This window comes from Caretta caretta, chromosome 22, assembly GCF_965140235.1.
Source record: "Caretta caretta isolate rCarCar2 chromosome 22, rCarCar1.hap1, whole genome shotgun sequence".
Classification (NCBI taxonomy): Eukaryota; Metazoa; Chordata; order Testudines; family Cheloniidae; genus Caretta; species Caretta caretta.
This window is the reverse complement of record NC_134227.1, coordinates 23,363,264-23,383,015: the sequence shown is the minus strand read 5'-3', so window position 1 is coordinate 23,383,015 and position 19,752 is coordinate 23,363,264. Positions and strand designations below refer to the sequence as shown.

The following is a 19,752-nucleotide window of genomic DNA, read 5'->3' as shown; positions in this document are numbered from 1 at the left end:
AAACTCCCACTGCCCTATAATGTAGTTCCACAGTGTCACTTCACCAGGAAATGATAAGCATATGTGGGAAGTTTTGATATTTTATTATCCCATTATTGCAGTTCAACTGTAATGGGCACGAAAGGGAGACTATCCCAGAACTGTGGCAAAAAAACACGCACACATGATGATGTCTGGACAGGAAAGCAAAATCATTCAGCAGCAGAGCTTAAAATGAATACATTCCAATATTTCACTGCTGAATTTAAGCAGCAACAAGCCCCAATTCATAAAAGCCAGCTTTGTGAACTACACAGGGGTAATTCTCCTGCACGTCTGCAAGCATTTTTACAATTTATTACACTTCCTAGCATGGGCGCAAGTAGCAGCTTGTTCACATGCAAAGGGGGGTGATCAGCGGTGGGAACACAAATTCATTTCCCCAAGTCTGACAACTTCTTACAAGCATAAAGTCTCCACCCTCAGTGAGAGGCATTGTTGCTGTTGAAGTCCCAAATTCCCCCTCTCCCTAAAACACCACTTGTCCTACACTAATTTAAAGATTACATATCCTTCATGTCTACCTATGTAGATTACCATATAAAATAAAAACGTTATTACATATACTGTGGTTTATCAAGTATAATGAATCAACTTCCCAAAGAAGACATGTAGCAACAGTAGAACCCAATCCAAAGATGGGCAACTCATAAAATTGTGCTCCACACAGAGGTGAACCCACCTGTCTGTAACGTAGTAAGTGACTGGTAGTCCTGGAATTTAACAAGGCTGTTAAAACCTGCTTCAAAGAAACTTGCAGCTCCTTTTCCAGTGCCAGCCGCCATTCGGCAGGGTGCTGCTCTGTGCAGTTAATGCAGGTGTATGCCACACTCTCAGGAAGATTAGAGAGGATTTCATACATCTCATCTGGAGACAAAAAAAATATAACAAACATAACCCGAGCTGCTTAACTAGAGGAGGGGTAAAGGGAGAGGCCAAAAAATATATATATAAATAAAGGACCCACTCTATATACCACACTTACTTTGTCTAGACATACCCCAGTCTTTCCCATCAACAATCAATGGAGCTAGGCTGTTCTCAGTGGTAGCAGATGACAGAACAAGGAGCAATGGTCTCAAGTTGCAGTGGGGGAGGTCTAGGTTGGACATTAGGAAAAACTATTTCACTAGGAGGGTGGTGAAGCATTGGAATGGGTTACCTAGGGAGGTGGTGAAATCTCCATCCTTAGAGGTTTTTAAGGCCCGGCTTGACAAAGGCATGGCTGGGATGATTTAGTTGGGGTTGGTCCTGCTTTGAGCAGGGGGTTGGACTACTAGATGACCTTCTGAGGTCTCTTCCAACCTTAATATTCTATGATCTTTGCACAAAGGGTAACTGTGAAACTCAGCTATGGTGCTAATACGTTAGGTAGCTTGTGAAGCAGGATATCAAAATTTGCGGAAAACTGTCAGTATCAAACATGGGTTCAACTGTAGGAAGATCAGTATTTTTCTTAAAATACTGCCCACAAGACACAGTGGCTTAATTAAACAGACACTCCAGTAGTGACAAATGTCTAAAATTTGATCCCTTTAGTCTAGTGGCAACACCCATGCATTAAAAGTTTCCATATATCCATATTACTTGCCCAGGGACCAAGGGAAGCCTGCTGAGTAGTGAAGACAGTTTGCCTCACCTGAAAGATTTTCACATTTGGAGTGGACCCAGCGATCACACTTCCCACACTGCATCATCTTACTCTCATAGTCATCGTCATCATAGCACTTGTCACAGAGTGGGCAGAAGTTTCCTGTAAATAAGCCAGGACCTTCAATCATCATTCCAGCTGCTGCATACACATCACAAAGGCTGGCTGGCTACTTACTATATTGCTGAGAAGCAAACCCACTGAAACCTCCCGCCCAAATGCAAACTGCTGCTACTTCTACCCTTACAACACACAGAAAAAATAAGAATGCCTACAAAAATAAACTACAATCCATGTGGGTCTTACAATTCCACTATAAGGAGGCACTTCATTTTTACCTTTATTGCAAGACTTGTAACAAAATAAAAGACTGACCAGATAGCTTTGTAGGGAAAAGTGAGAACGAGAAAAAGATATACTTCTACAGGCAAAATAAAACAGAAAAACCTATCCTGCTAATCTGGAAAGTGGGATAAACTCAATTTCCCACCAGGGGTCTAGTCATTTACCCGTCCCCATATCATCCATACCCCTTAGATTCAGATCCTGAACTGACACAGGAGACTGAGGAGGAGGAGGTCACCTAACCCAAAGTATTTGTTTTTTAGGCTATGTCTACACTGCAGCCCATGCCAGCAAAACTTATGTTGCTCAGAGGTGTGAATATGACATCCCCATGAGCGACATAAATTACACCAGCATAAGCACTCATGTGCACAGCACTATGCTGGCAGGCGAGCGTCTCCTGCTGACATAGCTTATGCCGCTCGTGGAGGTAGGTTTTTTTTATGACAACGGGAGAGCTCTCTTCCATCGGCATAGAGCATCTTCACCGCATGCGTTGCCCTGGCACAGCTGTACCAGTTCCGCTGCACCTATGCAGTGCTGTACGTAGGGTCACGGCCTGATTTATTTGTACCCTCTTCTCCACTCCTGTAAGGATCTTTAGTTTAGACAACAGTTCTGAAATAAACCTTGCAACAATTTATAGTGCTTATTATATGGAAGTCCCAAACTCTGTCACTAAGAGGCAGTGTTGACTTTTCTTTGCTAACCACTGTAAAAAGCAACCCTGCTTTCCCTGATTTCCTATCCCAAGAGCTTCCTTGGTTTATGATTTCACGGATTCTTGGCCATGACACTGGGGTGGCACACTACAGCTTGGAATCAGCAACACTGCTCGGCTGCCTCATAGGCCTCACTTCGTTCTGTGATAACGTTTCCCTACAATGGTTGTGATCCCCTTGAGAATAGCTTCAAACTACAGTCACCGTAAACAATGTTGCAACCTCAGCCGTTCCGTACCTTTAGCAAAGAGTTTGGCACAATCATGACACAGTGAGAAGTCATGAGACCACTGTGCATCCCATCCTTTGCCTGGAGTTGTTGAACCACAGCTCTTGCAGCGAACACATTTGGTACAGATCTGTAAGAGGGGACACAGAGATTTGACAGGAGTTAGCATCTTTGCTATCTTTTGACGGTTCTAAAGATCCATTTCGCAATTTTTATTATTTAACGGGGGGGGGATGTGTGTATAAAATCCCATATATATGCATCTTTGGGTCCATGTTCTATGGCTAGGCATTTCCCTCACTTCAGACAACTTCGGCAGCAGAGAAGATGCTTCCCTCCTTATGGTAAAATGCTGACCATGCAACAGAAAATATGCTTCAGTCTAGCACTTTTGCCATTAGAAATTGTGGTACAATTAATCTCAAACCTCTCTTTAATTTGAAAAAAAAAAAAAAAAAAAAAACCCATGGTTTTGGCAAGTACAAAATTCTTAAGACATTCTGTACAACCTCTTGTTTTAGATGAGGGGCTAATGTAGAAAGTTGACAAAGCCATAGGTATAGCAGCATAAAACACTTTTATTTATATTACAGTAGTATCCAAAATGTGCTAGCCACTGTACAGAGGAATACAGTCCCTTCCCCAAAGAGCTAACAACCTGAAATACAAGAAACAGTCTAGCACATTAATCCCATTCACACCCATCACCATACCAGTGTCCACTGACAATAACGTCAGAATGGAAACTTGTGTGTTTACTTACTAATATAAGGGAATTCCCTGGCCCCTGTGCACTCATTATGAATCCTCTTGAGCAAACTAAGGCTAAAAGACAGGTGTCTCCTACAAAAGGTTTTTTCCTCCCCGCTCTCCTGCTGGTAATAGCTCACCTTACCTGATCACTCTCGTTACAGTGCGTATGGTAACACCCATTGTTTCATGTTCTCTGTGTATATAAATCTCTCCTCTGTATTTTCCACTGAATGCATCTGATGAAGTGAGCTGTAGCTCACGAAAGCTTATGCTCATATAAATTGGTTAGTCTCTAAGGTGCCACAAGTCCTCCTTTTCTTTTTGTGTCTCCTCTTGTATCCCTGCCCTTCTTCATTCACACAGTGCTAGAGAGTTCATTCACCATGAGAGCATTCAAAAGCCAGCCTTTAATAATAAAACTTTTTCCAAATTTACCTTATAAAACAGTAAGCATCCTTTAATAGGATATACATAGAATTTGTAATTCTGTCATAGTGTAAGAAACCCTGTCATGTATAAAAGATCTGCAGATTGAATAGCTTGAGCTTTGGCTGGTAGTTCCTAAGGAACATAAGTCAAGCAGAGCAAACTCACCCAAACTTTCTTTTTCTTGGTGGGTTTTGTTGGGTAGTTTGGTCCCAGGCACTCAGGGTGATAGCTGTTTCGGCACTTATTACACTCCAACAACTGCTACAGAAATGCAAAAATCCATTTTACACTAGATTCAATATTCAGTGTTCCAGGAATAGGTCATATGTAAGTTAGTCAATCTGAATTCACCAGAATGACAATACTACACTATCACATGCACTGAAAGGTTCTTTATCCCAATACTAAGCCCACAAAACATCCAGTCCTATGCTAAATGATTTAGATAAATTAAGCTAAACAGAGTTCCTGGAAGTAGTGAACTGATTGGCAAAGAAAACAGCATTCTCAAAATGGTCACATTTGTTATTCTGAGTACCTTTGTGGCCTGGTGCTGTCTCCCACATACATGACAGAACTTGCAACGACGACAGCACCAGTTTTCCAACTGGTCCTCCAGAGGGCGCTCACTCTCTTCTAAACAGAACTTGTGGAAAGGCTCACAACAGACCTGACAATACACAAACTACAAGGGGGAAAAACATCAGCATGTCAAGCGCTTTGTTGACTTCCCAACCAAACCCAACTGCTCCCTATTCTGTTTCTAATTCTGGTTTAGAATTCACAGAACAAGTATTTGCATTGAAATATTTTACACTGGAATTCACACACATAAACCACTTTATGACAGGTTTCAGAGTAACAGCCGTGTTAGTCTGTATTCGCAAAAAGAAAAGGAGTACTTGTGGCACCTTAGAGACTAACCAATTTATTTGAGCATGAGCTTTCGTGAGCTACAGCTCACTTCATAAATTGGTTAGTCTCTAAGGTGCCACAAGTACTCCTTTTCTTTTTATAAACCACTTTAAGCACCCATGTTGCAGTTCTAATGGCACTGTTAAACAGAATACCAATTGAAATTTATTAAATATTTTGGATGTTTTTCTATATTTTCATATATATTGTATTCTGTGTTGTAACTGAAATCAAAGTGTATATTTTTTATTATAAATATTTGTATAAAAAGAAATAGTATTTTTCAATTCACCTCATACACGTTGATACTAAACTGGGAGGAGTGGTAGATACGCTGGAGGGGAGGGATAGGATACAGAAGGACCTAGACAAATTGGAGGATTGGGCCAAAAGAAATCTGATGAGGTTCAATAAGGATAAGTGCAGGGTCCTGCACTTAGGATGGAAGAACCCAATGCACAGCTACAGACTAGGGACCGAATGGCTAGGCAGCAGTTCTGCGGAAAAGGACCTAGGGGTGACAGTGGACGAGAAGCTGGATATGAGTCAGCAGTGTGCCCTTGTTGCCAAGAAGGCCAATGGCATTTTGGGATGTATAAGTAGGGGCATAGCGAGCAGATCGAGGGACGTGATCGTTCCCCTCTATTCGACATTGGTGAGGCCTCATCTGGAGTACTGTGTCCAGTTTTGGGCCCCACACTACAAGAAGGATGTGGATAAATTGGAGAGAGTCCAGCGAAGGGCAACAAAAATGATTAGGGGTCTGGAACACATGAGTTATGAGGAGAGGCTGAGGGAGCTGGGATTGTTTAGCCTGCAGAAGAGAAGAATGAGGGGGGATTTGATAGCTGCTTTCAACTACCTGAAAGGGGGTTCCAAAGAGGATGGCTCTAGACTGTTCTCAATGGTAGCAGATGACAGAACGAGGAGTAATGGTCTCAAGTTGCAGTGGGGGAGGTTTAGATTGGATATTAGGAAAAACTTTTTCACTAAGAGGGTGGTGAAACACTGGAATGCGTTACCTAGGGAGGTGGTAGAATCTCCTTCCTTAGAGGTTTTTAAGGTCAGGCTTGACAAAGCCCTGGCTGGGATGATTTAACTGGGAATTGGTCCTGCTTCGAGCAAGGGGTTGGACTAGATGACCTTCTGGGGTCCCTTCCAACCCTGATATTCTATGATTCTAAGTACTGTAGTGCAATTTCTTTGTCAGGAAACTGCAACTTACAAATGTAGTTTGTTTGTTTGGTTTTTTTTGTTAAAAACTTCAGAGCCTACAAGTCCACTCAGTCCTACTTCTTGTTCAGCCAATCACTAATACAAATAAGTTTGTTTACATTTGCAGGAGATAATGCTGCCCTCTTCTGATTTACAGTGTCACCAGAAAATGGAGAATAGGCATTTGCAAGGCACTTTTGTAGCTGGCATTGCAAGGTATTTACGTGCCAGATATGCTAAACATTTGTATGCCCCTTCATGCTTTGGCCACCATTCCAGAGGACATGTTTCCGTGCTGATGATGCTCGTTAAACAAATAATGCATTAATTAGATTTGTGACTGAACTCCTTGGGGGAGAATTGTATGTCCCCTGCTCTGTTTTACCCGCTTCTGCGTATATTTCATGTTACAGCAGTCTCAAATGATGACCCAGCACATGTTCATTTTAAGAACACTTTCACTGCAGATTTGACAAGAGGCAAAGAAGGTACCAAAGTGAGATTTCTAAAGATAGCTACAGCACTCGACCCAAGGTTTAAGAATCTGAAGTGCCTTCCAAAATCTGAGAGGGACGAGGGGTGGAGCATGCTTTCAAAAGTCTGAAAAGACCAACACTCCAATGAGGAAACTACAGAACCCAAACCAGCAAAAAAGAAAATCAACCTTTTACTGGTGGCATCTGACTCAAATAATGAAAATGAACATGCATCGGTCCACACTGCTTTGAATTGTTATCAAGCAGAACCCATGATCAGCATGGACAGATGTCCCCTGGAATGGTGGTTGAAGCATGAAGGGACATATGAATCTTTAGCACATCTGGCACGTAAATATCTTGCAACGCCAGCTACAAGAGTGCCATCTGAACGCTTGTTCTCACTTTCAGATGACATTGTAAACAGGAAGCAGGTAGCATTATCTCCTGCAAATGTAAACTAACTTGTTTGTCTGAGCAATTGGCTGAACAAGAAGTAGGACTGCGTGGACTTGCAGGCTCTAAAATTTTACATTGCAGAAAAAAAAACTGCATTCAAAAATAAAACAGTTTTAATTCTACATTTGTAAGTTCAACTTTCATGATGAAGAGATTGCACTACAGTACTTGTATGAGGTGAACTGAAAAATACTATTTTTTTTTTACAGTGAAAATATTTGTAATCGAAAATAAATATAAAGTGAGCACTGTACACTTTGTATTCTGTGTTGTAACTGAAGTCAATACATTTGAAAATGTAGAAAACATTTAAAAATACTTAAATAAATGGTATTCTATTATTGTTGTTTAACAGCGCAAGTTATTGCACGATTAATTTTTGTTGTCGTTTGACAGCCCTACTCAGAAGTTTCAACTGGTGCCCTGTTGTGTCTAGGTGGTCACAAAGCACAACAGGCATTTTTTCAGGGACAAACATATCCCCTACTGCATGCAACCTTGAACAGGCTGAGATACCTGTGAGGCAAAATTTTCAAAAGCATCTAAGTCTCACTGACTTTCAATGAGATTTGTGTTCCTAAGCCATGTTTGAAAACGGGACTTAGGTGTTTTTAAAAACGTTACCCTAATACCTAACATAGATCCGATCACTTCTTTTGGAGGACTACAGAACTCTTCAAACAGTAGCTGATTTTGTATACCCTGTGTTTAGATACTGTGGGACACAACGGGGTTAGCAAAGGATGGAGTTACAGCTTCTAGCCTGAATTTCCTCATTTTACATGATTTCACAAAAAAGGAAATGCATACACAATTGCTGAATACTTTGGTGCCTGTAAACATTCTAAGATCAACAGCAGAACAAGATGCTTTACCTCCACGTGTCCACTGCTGGCACAGAGAAAGCAGACCACTCTGGGAGTGATAGGTACCGAGGTCAGAATGCCTAACCCACCCATCTCCCAAACGTTCTCCACTTCACAATCCTCCTGAAAGCACAAAAGGGTACATCAAGCACAAAAGAAAAATGCAACAATAGGAAAAAAGTATAGCACAACATTTGCACAACTGCTGTTAGTCAGCGTACCTAAGCAGCTTCAGTTTCAAAACATTTAAAAGCTTATACCTTAGGTCCAAGTAATATAACATAAATTAAAAACAGAAATCACATCTTACTAATTCTTGCTAATGAGTGGACCCACTGTAACTGACAGGTTTGTGTATTAGTAAGTGAATATAAGAACAACATATCACAAGGTGTACTTTATACACTAATATTCACAATTCTGTTTTAATTAATCTGACCATACTTCACAGTTTACTGTAATATATTTTATAAAAGTATGAAGTCTAAGTAATATAAGACCTCAGTACACCCTCTGCTTTTAAAACTTTTCTTGAGGGGCTTGAGAAGAGAGACCACCACTCCCAGGGTGGATTAGGAAAGTGATGATTATGTTATATATTTAAGTGACTAATGTAAAAAAAAGATGCAAAATTCAACTGTTAAACTCCCAAACATATCCCAGTGCTGCTGTGAATAACACAGGATTAACAGAATATCCAAATTCTCTTGACTCAAGTAGCTGTCGTGGTTTTACAGTTCCACCTTGATGAAATTACTTCCTTGACAATGTTACTCCTGTCCATCCATTCTTGCTCTCAGATTGAGAATTACTGTTTAAAGTTCTAATACTCTCTTCATCCAACACTGATGTTGTAATAAAGAAGATGGAAAAATTTCCAACAGCAGAAAAACTTTTCAGAGAGATACTGAGGTTCCTATTGATACCATCTTAGGATAGAGCATACCACAGTACATCACTAACTTAAAAAGTCAAGAATAGTATTCCTGAGGGAAAAAACAGCTCCAATGTTTATTTTACAGCCAATTACACTCAAAATATTTCTATAATAATTTGACCCCTTTACCTTGAAGTCCACTCTGATCCTGTGGACTCCATCCGTAGGTGCCTTTTGCTTGGAACTGCTTCCATTTGACAGAGTACTGAGCAAATTTAGTGTGCTGTTCTCTGGCTTGTTGACTGGAGGAGGTTTTTCCTAAAGATGAAAAAAAAGACATTTGCATTTATTCCAACCCCAAATAACTATTTTAAGAAAGGACTGACCAGAGTAAACAAATCTTTGATAATTCTTATACAAAGAGACTGAGTGCATCTCAGAACTAAGGTTCTTACAGAAAGTGGAAGCAGATGATCAGTTTTGCAAACCCTTTTTAGAGCACTTTATACACAGAATTATGCTTGTTGTAATGCTGATATTTAACTTACTATGGTGTGGCAGCTCTGTGGGTAATCAATGTCTACACAAATTTTTCCATTTTTTTTTTTTAAACGGATTTAAAAAATGGGCAGTTTCATTTGTTTTTCAAAGGAAACATCACGCTTGTTTTTAAAAATTAAAATTGTTCATATTTTGTTAGTTAAAATGGAACTCATTTTTGCAGTTACTTAGATTTCTTAGTCAAACAAGTTGACATGCATCAATTATGACTTAAATGCATGTCATGTCTTTTGCGGACTTCATACGATGGAGGTAGGAGGAGCCTTTTACATCTGTAAGGCTTGTCTGGAGGGTAAGAAGCCGCAAACTCTGCCCTTGGGACACGTAATGGAAACTTCTTCCTTTAAAAGTGTCTAAAAGGATCCAGAAACATGATAGCAATCAAATTGAAGTCTGTTTTAGATTGACATTCCAGGGGTAAGAAACTGAATTTAATTCTGGTTGGGTTTAATTCTAAAAATGCTGTTCACAGTAATAACTTTACCTAATCATGAAAAGCCCACAACAAGGTAAGTTAGGGTTGCACACCGGTATTTGACAATAGAAAATAAGTTTGAAATTCTTGTAATTTGCTGAATATGTAGTAAAAAAAATAATCTCACCTTTTCTTTTGGTTTCTGTTTCACAGGGAAACTTGGACGGGGAGTAACTTTCTTCTGTTTGCTTTGCTCTATGCCTAGGGAAGGAAAGAAAAATGACATATTTAGATCTTGGAATGAATAACCACTTCCAGGAAACAGAAGAGAAATAATGCACTTGAGGAAAAGATATTTTAGGTCTTGCTCCCTGATCTGCCCAATCTTTACTCCCAACTGCTCCCTTATCTCTTTTTAGTGACTAGACACCACCATTTATGCTTTAAGCAGCCTCCTAAACAACACAGCAAACATGCACTCCCCACAAAACACTCCTGAAAACCCACCTGATTCCCCAGAGCACAACATATGCAATGCTGACACACTGCCCCAAAACTGCCCATATAGTAACAGTCCATATCTGTTAGACTACACTTTTTCAGGTAGGGATTCTCTTCTTTGTTTAGCACTTTCACTCTACTGTGATGTGCCACTTATGGATAATAACAAAAGTTTAACTAAACACTATAAAACTCTGTTTTAAGGTTACCAGGGTTTGAATGGGAAACTCAAACATAAAGATAAGACATCCTTATCCCTTCCTACACACATATTAAGTTTAATGTAAAGAAATTCAATTTAAATAACAAACATCTCCCAAAACATTTTAGAGTGATACCACCAGTATATAAAATATTTTCCAGTTTTATACTGTTCAATGATGTTTAATATTCAATATACAAGACTCTCAGTTGTTACAAAATAATCTAGTTTTTAGTTTGTTTTTGAACAAGTGACTGATTATTTTCATTACATTTGTTCATTTACCTAATTCTGGTTGGGGTGTCTGTTTTTTCTTGGGCTCGCTAGGGATGGTTTTAGGTACTTCTTTTTTCAGTGGTCCTGAGCTAGGCGGCTGACAAAGGGGAACTTGCAATGGCTGGGGTGCCTGTTTGCCAGTTTTTCTGGCACCAGAAGCAGTGACCTGTTTGGACTCCAACACTGGGACAGATGTATTTCCCTCTTCATTCTTCTCCTCACTTGGCTTTCGGGCAGGTTCACTGCTCTTCTTCAAGGCATTATCTTCTTTTGCTAAAACAGTCTGAGGAGCTGGTTTCTGTCCAGAATCCACTTGGTTCTTCCCAGAATGGCTCTCTTTCTTTTCACTGGTCTTGGATTTCTTCTCTTTCTTTTTCACAACTATGAAACAAAAGGTAGGAAGTAAATTATCAGTTTTCACAATGGAGAGAAGTAAACAGCAGGATCCCTGAAGGATTTGTACTGGGACCTGTCGGGTTCAACATATTCATTAATGGTCTGGAAAAGGGGGTGAATGGTGATTTGACAAAATTTGTAGGCTATAAAAAATTATTAAAGATTGTTAAGTCCAAAGCTGATTGTGAGGAATTACAGAGGGATCTCACAAAACTGGGTAACAAACTGTCAAATTAAATTCAACATTGATAAGTGCAACGTAATGCACGTTGGAAAAATTATCCCAAAAATACACATACAATGAGGAGTTCTAAATTAGCTGTTACAAGCCCTGAAAGATCTTGGAGTCACTGTGGATAGTTCTTTGAGAACAGCTCAATGTGCAGCAGCAATCAAAAAGGCTAACGCTATGTTAGGAACTATTAGGAAAGGGACAGAAAATAAATGAAAATATTATAATGACACTGTATAAATCCATGATGTGCCCACATTTCAAACAGTGTCCAGTTCTGGTCACCTGATCTCAAAAAAAGACACAGTTGGACTGGAAAAGGTTCAGAGAAGAGCAACAAAGATGATCAAGGGTGTGTAACAGCTTTCATATGAGGAGAGACTAAAATGATTAGAGCTGTTCATCTTAGAAAACAGATTAATAAAGGGGTGGAGGGATCTGATAGAGGTCTATAAAATTATTAATGGAACGAAAAGAATGAACAGAGAGGTGTTATTTACACCCTTTCCTATAATACAAAAAACAGAGGTCACCTGAAGAAATTAATAGGCAGCAGGTTTAATACAAAGAAGAGGAAGTACTTGTTCACATAGCTTATTGTAAGGAATGTTGTGATGGCCAAAAGTATGACTAGATTCAAAAAAAGAACTGGATAAAGTTCCCATAGGGTAGGTCCATCAATGGCTATTAGCCAAGATGGTCATGGATGCAAATCCACACTGAGGGTGACCCTAAACCTCTGACTGACAGAAGACAGGAATGGATCACTCCAGAATTGCCCTGTTCTGTATCCTCCCCTGAAGCGCTGGTATGGGCCACTGTCAGAGACAGGATACTGGGCTGTATCCTGCCCAGATACTGACCCAATATGGCAGCTATGTTCCTATGAAGAAAAGGCACAAATAAAATAAAAGTCAGATGCAATTATGTGATTTCAAGCCACCCATCTCATTTTACAATTATATACAAACAAGGAACAAAACGTATTCTGTTCTCGGAACTCTCATATTGGAGTTCCTTGGCATAAAAAGTGGCTCAGTGCTCTAAAAGGCACTGTCCATTTGACATAGGCAGTCAAATGGACATGTTCAATATCCTATGCTACAACCACTGTTCTAGTAAGTTGGTTCTGTATTCAATCTTTCTGTAGCATGACATGGATCCTTCTTACCTTAACTGTACGAAAAAAAAGGAAATTTTGCACAGCAAGTTCAAAGAGTTCAGCAACTTAGCCTGAGAAGCTTACAGCGGCCAAGACACTCACTTTTAAGAGTTCAGTGTTTAGCATGCAGGGAGTTAAAAATGGAGTGCAGAGGAAATGTATCAAAAGTTTCATTATAACAGCCAAAAATCACAAAAAGGAAGGCAATCTAGAGATTTGGAGAATGAAAATGCTATATAGCACCATGATTCTAGAAGTTGTGGCCTGCCAAAAGGATGGTCCATTATACACACTGCATACCTTTAGCTTGCTTCTGGAGATAGGCCTTTGAAGGCATCCATTGCAGATTCTGGCATTTCCTCATCCTGAGATGAAAGGGATACATTGGAACAATCAGAAACTGATATAGGACGGCAGCACCCTTCAGCAGGGTTTTCTGCTGAAAAAGCCTTTTCTCCAGTCAATATTCCCATTACCATTTTTGAACCATTCATTTTTTCTTCAAAAGTGTTAAGGCTAAGGAATCCTAGAGTTTCTGTTTGGCTCATAATAACTACAATCATCCAATGCAAAGGTATGTGAATAGTGCCACAAGAAATGGAGTGGCTCTGTCCCCATCATGGTGATATCTCTATCAGTTCCCTTTCTCATATACTAGGATTTGAGAGGCATAGAAGTCCCATGATACATTTAAAAGATCTGGAAAACAATGTCAAATCCATCAACTGCAAGTTCTCTGAATTTTGATTAAGGCTAATTAGGGTGGGTCCAACCATTTGGTGACTTAATTTGGACTTGGTTCATAAGAAAGGAATCCTTCCCACATGGGAACTGCTCCTTCATTTATACAGAGTGGCATGAGACAAGGTCATCAAGTTGTTATTTTGCCATAACTTAAATTCCTAGATTTCATGTAAAATTAAGAATACAATATCTGTTGTCTACTCAGTTAACGTTTGTTTCTCCTTTAGCTCTTGCAGCAGGACCCCGGGTTTTGAAATCTTGTCCAGGGCCAGGGCAAACCTGCTTGGAGACAGACTACTTACAGATTGTACTCTGCAGACTGTTTTCACACAGATGCATGCTATGCAGCAATTCTCACAGCTATACTTTATAAATAGCCTTTATATCACAACAATCTTTACTTCTGCCACTTTACTTGCTGCCTTCTCAAACAAACAGACTATCCAGGCTGGTAAAACCAGTCTAATGCAGAGACTACAGAAAGGAGGAAGGAAAATTCCAAATCCAGGGATGTTTGTACACAAAAATGTTTAGATAAACTGATCAAAAGGATCAAGAAAAAAAAAGTTACATTTTCAGCCAGTGTCCAGAGTTTCCTTCACTGCATGTTAAAGACACACTGGAGAAACATCATATGCAGCGAGAAATCCACTTCTCTACATATTATCTGAGAAAATACATTTCAATCTTGCCTGCAATTATTGTACAGGTGTTGCCTGCAATTATTATCAGTGCATTTTCCTATATCACATGCCTTACAATCCTCTTTCAAGTTTTTTGGGGGGTGGAGTAGGGCAGGGGGAGCTGTAGAGAAGAAGGGGTGTCCACAATTCAGAGCAAAAATACTCCAGCAATTTTACTTTCTTTTGTCCTTTACCTACCTCTACCCAACACCAGCCAAGACTAAACAAAAGGGATTCCCTTCAAAGCCTGTCAACTCTGCTTCTAAACAGTGAATGAGAAAATCTCCACCTATAATCCCAGGGCTTCCTCTCTCAACGCAAGGGTTAGCTAAACAGCTTGTCAAATAGACACTTACTTGCAGCACTGTTTCTTTATGTTGCGTCCACCAAACTTCGGTTTGTCTAGACAGTTAGTACAGACACCACAGTCCTCTGGGACCTGGCAGCCTGGGCACTGCCCGCAGCGCCTTGAGCGCCGACCTTTCTTCACTGGAGGCTCTTGGGGTGCCTTGTTTCTGGTAACTGGCTTAATTGGTTTGATAGGTGGAGCAAGGGGTTCAGCCTCTTCTGAGCCAGCTATTGATGACTTATCTGTGGGAAAAAAAAAACCTGCTGTGAATTCAGCAGCCACCAACACCATTTCAGAAGTCTCAAGTTTACTCAGAAATCATCCATCCCATCAAAAGTTTACGGTCATCCTCAGAGTCATACAAATTGAGTGTTTTTTTGTTTAAGATTTTAGATGAGAAAAACTTATAAAACTTTTGTGCCATGAAATACCAAACGAACACAGGTCAACAGATTAGTGAATTACCTTTTAGACCAGAAGTTTATTCAAAATATCTGAAATCTGTTTAACTCCCCTTCCCCTGTATAATCTTATGCAGCATGTTGTCCATTCTATAGAAACATATATTCAACCATATAAGTATTGCCCCACAAGAAACTAAACTAATGGGCAACAGCATCAAAAATTTTGTATGAACCCACAGACCCCACGATGAAAAATCTTGAACTTACCATCATTCCCCATGGAAGACAATATCTTCTCTCGTTCTTCCCATGGTAAGGCACTCAGAGTAGGCATGTCATCAGGAAACACTGCCCGCTTACGGCCTAGTGCTACAGCCGCCCTCCTGCAGACATGTTTTATTCGTGGTCCTCGCACTGAAGTCTCTGATGAATCACTCTCTTGACCCTAAGTTTCAGGTGTGCAAGAACATATGCATTTCTGAAGAAGGCATTCTGAGTGTACTTGGAAAATACAACAAGCACACTTAAAGAAAAAGACAGTGGTTCAAACCAGATGTTCAAACTGCAGGTCACATAAGAATTTGAGAGTCAGCCATAGTTTTCACAGCCTCCTTCCTAGTGAAGATGTACTTTAGAGAACAGTAAAGCAGAACACTTATTATTTTTACTAAAGTTCCATAACCAATTTTAACCTCTTACTTCAAGGACCTGAATTCCTTAATACTATATACTCATGTAAAATCCATCAGTACCAAAACATCAGAGCAGGCATGTATAATTAGGATAAAAGAGGCTAAAGCATCCTAACAGTCTAATTACCCCGACAGAGAAGTGAATCAGGCTGTTTGAAAGCCTTGTAGTCAGTGGGACATATGAAAATAAGGCTGTATTCCCCCTTATAAGGTTCTAGAAATTACAGCACAACCAGCCTCTAATCCCTGCTGTTAAAAGAAAATCGAGTAATTTAATTTTTTTCCCCAGGATTTGCCCCCCAAAGATTCAGGGGTATTTCTGATGAACAAATGTACTCCCACAAAGCTGAATTTTAGGGACAAGTCGTTTTTCCCTTATGTGAAACTGGCCAACAATGCATGGAGTGGTACAGAGTAGACAAGTGGGAGGGTGCAGAACTTGATGGCAGGGAGAAAAACTTTGGAGGTTTTCTACTGAAAAATCTATTTTCCACAATTCCTGAATATTACCACTGACAGCAAGCCAAATTCTGGTTTAAACCAAAAATAGGAACCATTACCTGAAAATGCATCTGTATGATGTCTACTTTTTTAGTAGCCAAAATGGACTAGAGTGAGAGCATGTGAAAGAACACTGGGGCCAAGAAGGAGAGATGTGTGAGGTCCCATTCCTTTAGATGCAAAATCTCATGGGATCTCACTTCCATCCCACAAGACAGAGATCATGGCAATACGCACCTTAAACAAAAATCAGATCAGGACCACTGTCATTTTTGGATGCCAGCTTTGTAAGCAAGTGGGGTACCAGAAACATACATCAAGGGGCAAGAGATCACTATATGATTCACCATAGCCTTGCCTTTATAAGCTCAAAATACACTCGAAGAACATCTCCATCAGACTTAGCCAGAAAAATCTACTAAGCAATTACACTGCACTGTTCTCAGAAAATGTGTGCAGCTCCATCCTGAACTGACTCCAGCAGCTTTATCTCCCCCTCAACTTCTGCCCAGTGCTTCTCATTTTCAAATTAGTTACCATCTGTTGCTCTAACCATTATTCAAATTAATATGCTATTTGTTCTCTTTCAGTGTCTGAATGACATTAACAATTTTCAATCCAAGTACAAAACAAAATGCACCATAAAGCCCTCTCATAAATAAGTCTGAAAGAATACCTGTGCTTTTGGCTGATCTGCTTGTTTGAGGGATTTGCTCTTCTCAATCTTGTACAGCTGTGCTTTAGCCTTTTTTAGGAGACTAGCCACCCTCTTATCAGTCATTGGAAGTTTGTCCGCTTGAGCCAACATAGAGCTGATGGAGGAAGTGGAATGTTTAACAGTGCTTGACGAAGGAGCAGAGAGGCATAGGGCTTTGTCTTTCTCCAGGGGCGGAACAGTGGGGCTTAGGTTTAGATCTGATTTTTCTAAGCCCCCTCTACCTTTCTTAGGCATTTTGGTTTTGCCAGCTGTCATATCTACAAGAGCCAGAGCGGAAGCATCCGCCACAGGATCTACTGCTGAAGACTTCTTCCGCCCCGCAGCTTTTTTAACTGAAGATGCTGCTGCAACATCTTCATTAACAACTTTTTCTTTGGACACTCTACCTACAGGAAACAAAGCAGAGCTACTTTGAATTTCTAACCCTTTTTTCCTTTTCTCTTTTCTCGATTCGCGTTTGTTCTCTTTTTCTCTTTCTCTGTCTTTCTCTCTGCTCTTGTCCTTTTCCACACTTTTGTCAACATCTTTATCTTTGGACAGTTCCTCTGTAGCCCTGTCTTTATTTCTCCCTCTCTCTGTCTGGGGACTTGGTGTGAACCAGGGAAAGAGAGGAGTAGGATTAGTGGATGAGAAAGTCTCAGTTGGAGTGCTGATCTGCTTCCTTGGTCTCTGGCTTCTCTCTGCTGATTCCCCAGACTGGGTCAGGGGATGGGAAGAAAAAGTAAAAGTTGAGTTTAAGGCACTAGTGGCAAGAGAACTAACAGACATGTTAGTTAGTGAGGAAGAGACAGAAGATTGAGGGGTGAGAGTTGTCAGGTCAGAGGTACTAAGTCTTCCACTTCTTGTCCTCATGGAGTGTGAAGGAGACCTGGGTTCTGATCGGATCGGGCTAAACACTCTTCTCTTTCGTTTCCTAGAAGATATGCCTGTCACAGAAGTTCCTGCAGTGGTTCGACTAACAGAGGAAGGCAAGGTTACAGATTCAAAAATTCTGGAGTGGGCCTCACTTGGAGTGAATCTTGGAGCTCGAAGCAGAGGACTTCTTTTGTGCATATCAAATCTTGTTCCAGAATGAAGAGCAGAAAACAAGCGAGCTGGAGCCGTAGCACCAGATGTTGAAAAACCAGATGCAAAGCCAACATCCTCTGGAGTCAGTGGTGGAGGTCTAAAGTTATCAAATACTGGTTTACGGATGAGACCTTCTTTGGCATACTTTGCTGAGGAAAAGTACTGTGGTTCTGACCTAGAATGCTTCAGAGAGGTCCACCTGAATGTTGGTTCTCGTAGAATTGATTTCCGTTTCTCTTGCATGGGTGCAGCAGAGGTGGGCAGAAAAGGTGAAGCCAATGGTATTGTTGGAGGCATAAGCCAAGGTGTGTGGTCTGAGATGCCAGTAGCAGGCTGTAATGGTGGGGGAGGAGTGAGCAGAGGTGGAGGAGGAGAGGACGAGGACTGCTGCTGGGACACACTTTGCAAGGTTGACAGTTTTTTAGCTGCCCTTTGACCGAAACTCCTTTCTGACATTGAAAACCTCCTGCTTCTCCTATCACCGTTATCATTTTCTGGAGACTGAGAAATAGGTAAAGGGGTATGAGCTTCTGGAGTATTGCTGCGTTCTTCGGAAAGTGCCTGCATCTCCTCGGACGCCTGAGAGTCGGTAGATGTATCTACACTAGGACTACTAGATCGTGAGGAATCTGAAGACATCTGAGATGAGTGCTGAGAAGCCGCACTTGATTTTTCACTGGACCCACAAGATGTAGCACTAAACCTGCTGTTCGGTGTGGATTCGAGGCGAGCTATTTTTATAGGAGGATCATAGTCTTCATCTTCAATGAATCGCTTGGGTGTTTTAATGATCCGCGAGGAGATAGCACTCACAACTGGCATGATGAACTGCCGGATGTTTTTGAGCTGAGTCCTTCCCTTTCTACCCTGCAGTTTAGCTGCTTCTTTCTCAATCTTCTTTTGTGCCCCCTTTTTAGCCCTCTGCAAGAGTTGCTTAGCAATTGTTGCATCTGTCCTCTTGGTCGAAGGAATAATCCTAACAGGCTTAATCCTGCGCGGGCTCTGTCTGACAGCAGTCTTTTCTTCTTTTGTGAGTGGTGGCGTGCCATCTTTCTCCTTACGTACCCTCTGGGGTTTCTCCAGCTGTGAATTAATGACAAGTGGTGAGGCAGTCTTTAAACGTTCTGAAGAGGGTGGCCTTCCTCTCCTGCGCACAATCTGAACCGCTTTCCTCCCAATCTGAAGTTTCCCCCCAGTCTTGAATTTAGACTTCAGTGGGGAGAGTTTACCAGTTCGTAACTTCTTGATTTTTGCAGCATGCTGAAATGTAGTGGATGGTGCCCTTTTTATTTTCTTTAGATTCTCTTTTGCTTCTTTGCTCCCCTTATGAATATCTGAGATGTCCTTTACTTGTGATAACTTGAACTTCACACTACTAAGTGTTGGAGGTCTTCCTCGTTTCTTTTCCCCACTTTTAATTTCCTTCTTCTTTAACTTTTCCATGGACATGGTTTCAGACTTGCTCAGGGGGGAACACACTGATGAAGAGTCTGAGTGTGCAGCTGAACTTCGATCGGGACTGCTTCTGGGTCTCCTACGAGGTTTTCGTGGACTAGATTTCACTGAGAGGGAAGTAGAGAATGCAGAGCACGTTAGGCTTTTCTGTACGCTGTTACAACACTATCCAGGTCACATCTGACTTTACTCATCACAAGTCACATTACATGCACAGAACAAGCTACCATAATTTTGATCCACCTATGAATACAACTTATTAATAAGAACTGTACATAACAAGAACAGGAGTACTTATGGCACCTTAGAGACTAACAAATTTATTAGAGCATAAGCTTTCGTGGGCTACAGCATCTTCTATGCATCCGATGAAGTGGGCTGTAGCCCACGAAAGCTTATGCTCTAATAAATTTGTTA

General features: G+C 40.7%; 1 protein-coding gene across 7 annotated transcripts in view; it reads right to left on the bottom strand.

Annotated features, from left to right (window-relative positions):
* The window catches only part of KMT2A (lysine methyltransferase 2A), an 88,181-nt gene that overhangs the window by 34,438 nt on the left and 33,991 nt on the right, over positions 1–19,752 (bottom strand). For 3 of the 7 annotated variants that reach the window (XM_048827291.2, XM_048827293.2, XM_075122254.1), the window contains exons 3-16: positions 16,771–19,442; positions 15,169–15,346; positions 14,505–14,739; positions 13,022–13,086; positions 10,941–11,312; positions 10,140–10,213; positions 9,166–9,294; positions 8,109–8,222; positions 4,707–4,853; positions 4,334–4,429; positions 2,996–3,116; positions 1,679–1,792; positions 1,025–1,138; positions 722–906 (exon numbers count right to left, since the gene is read on the bottom strand). In XM_048827291.2, the coding sequence (XP_048683248.2) occupies positions 722–906; positions 1,025–1,138; positions 1,679–1,792; positions 2,996–3,116; positions 4,334–4,429; positions 4,707–4,853; positions 8,109–8,222; positions 9,166–9,294; positions 10,140–10,213; positions 10,941–11,312; positions 13,022–13,086; positions 14,505–14,739; positions 15,169–15,346; positions 16,771–19,442 (4,616 nt within the window). The remainder of the gene's footprint in view (positions 1–721; positions 907–1,024; positions 1,139–1,678; positions 1,793–2,995; positions 3,117–4,333; positions 4,430–4,706; positions 4,854–8,108; positions 8,223–9,165; positions 9,295–10,139; positions 10,214–10,940; positions 11,313–13,021; positions 13,087–14,504; positions 14,740–15,168; positions 15,347–16,770; positions 19,443–19,752) is intronic. The other 4 variants (XM_048827295.2, XM_075122255.1, XM_048827292.2 and 1 more) reach the window with 3 other exon arrangements.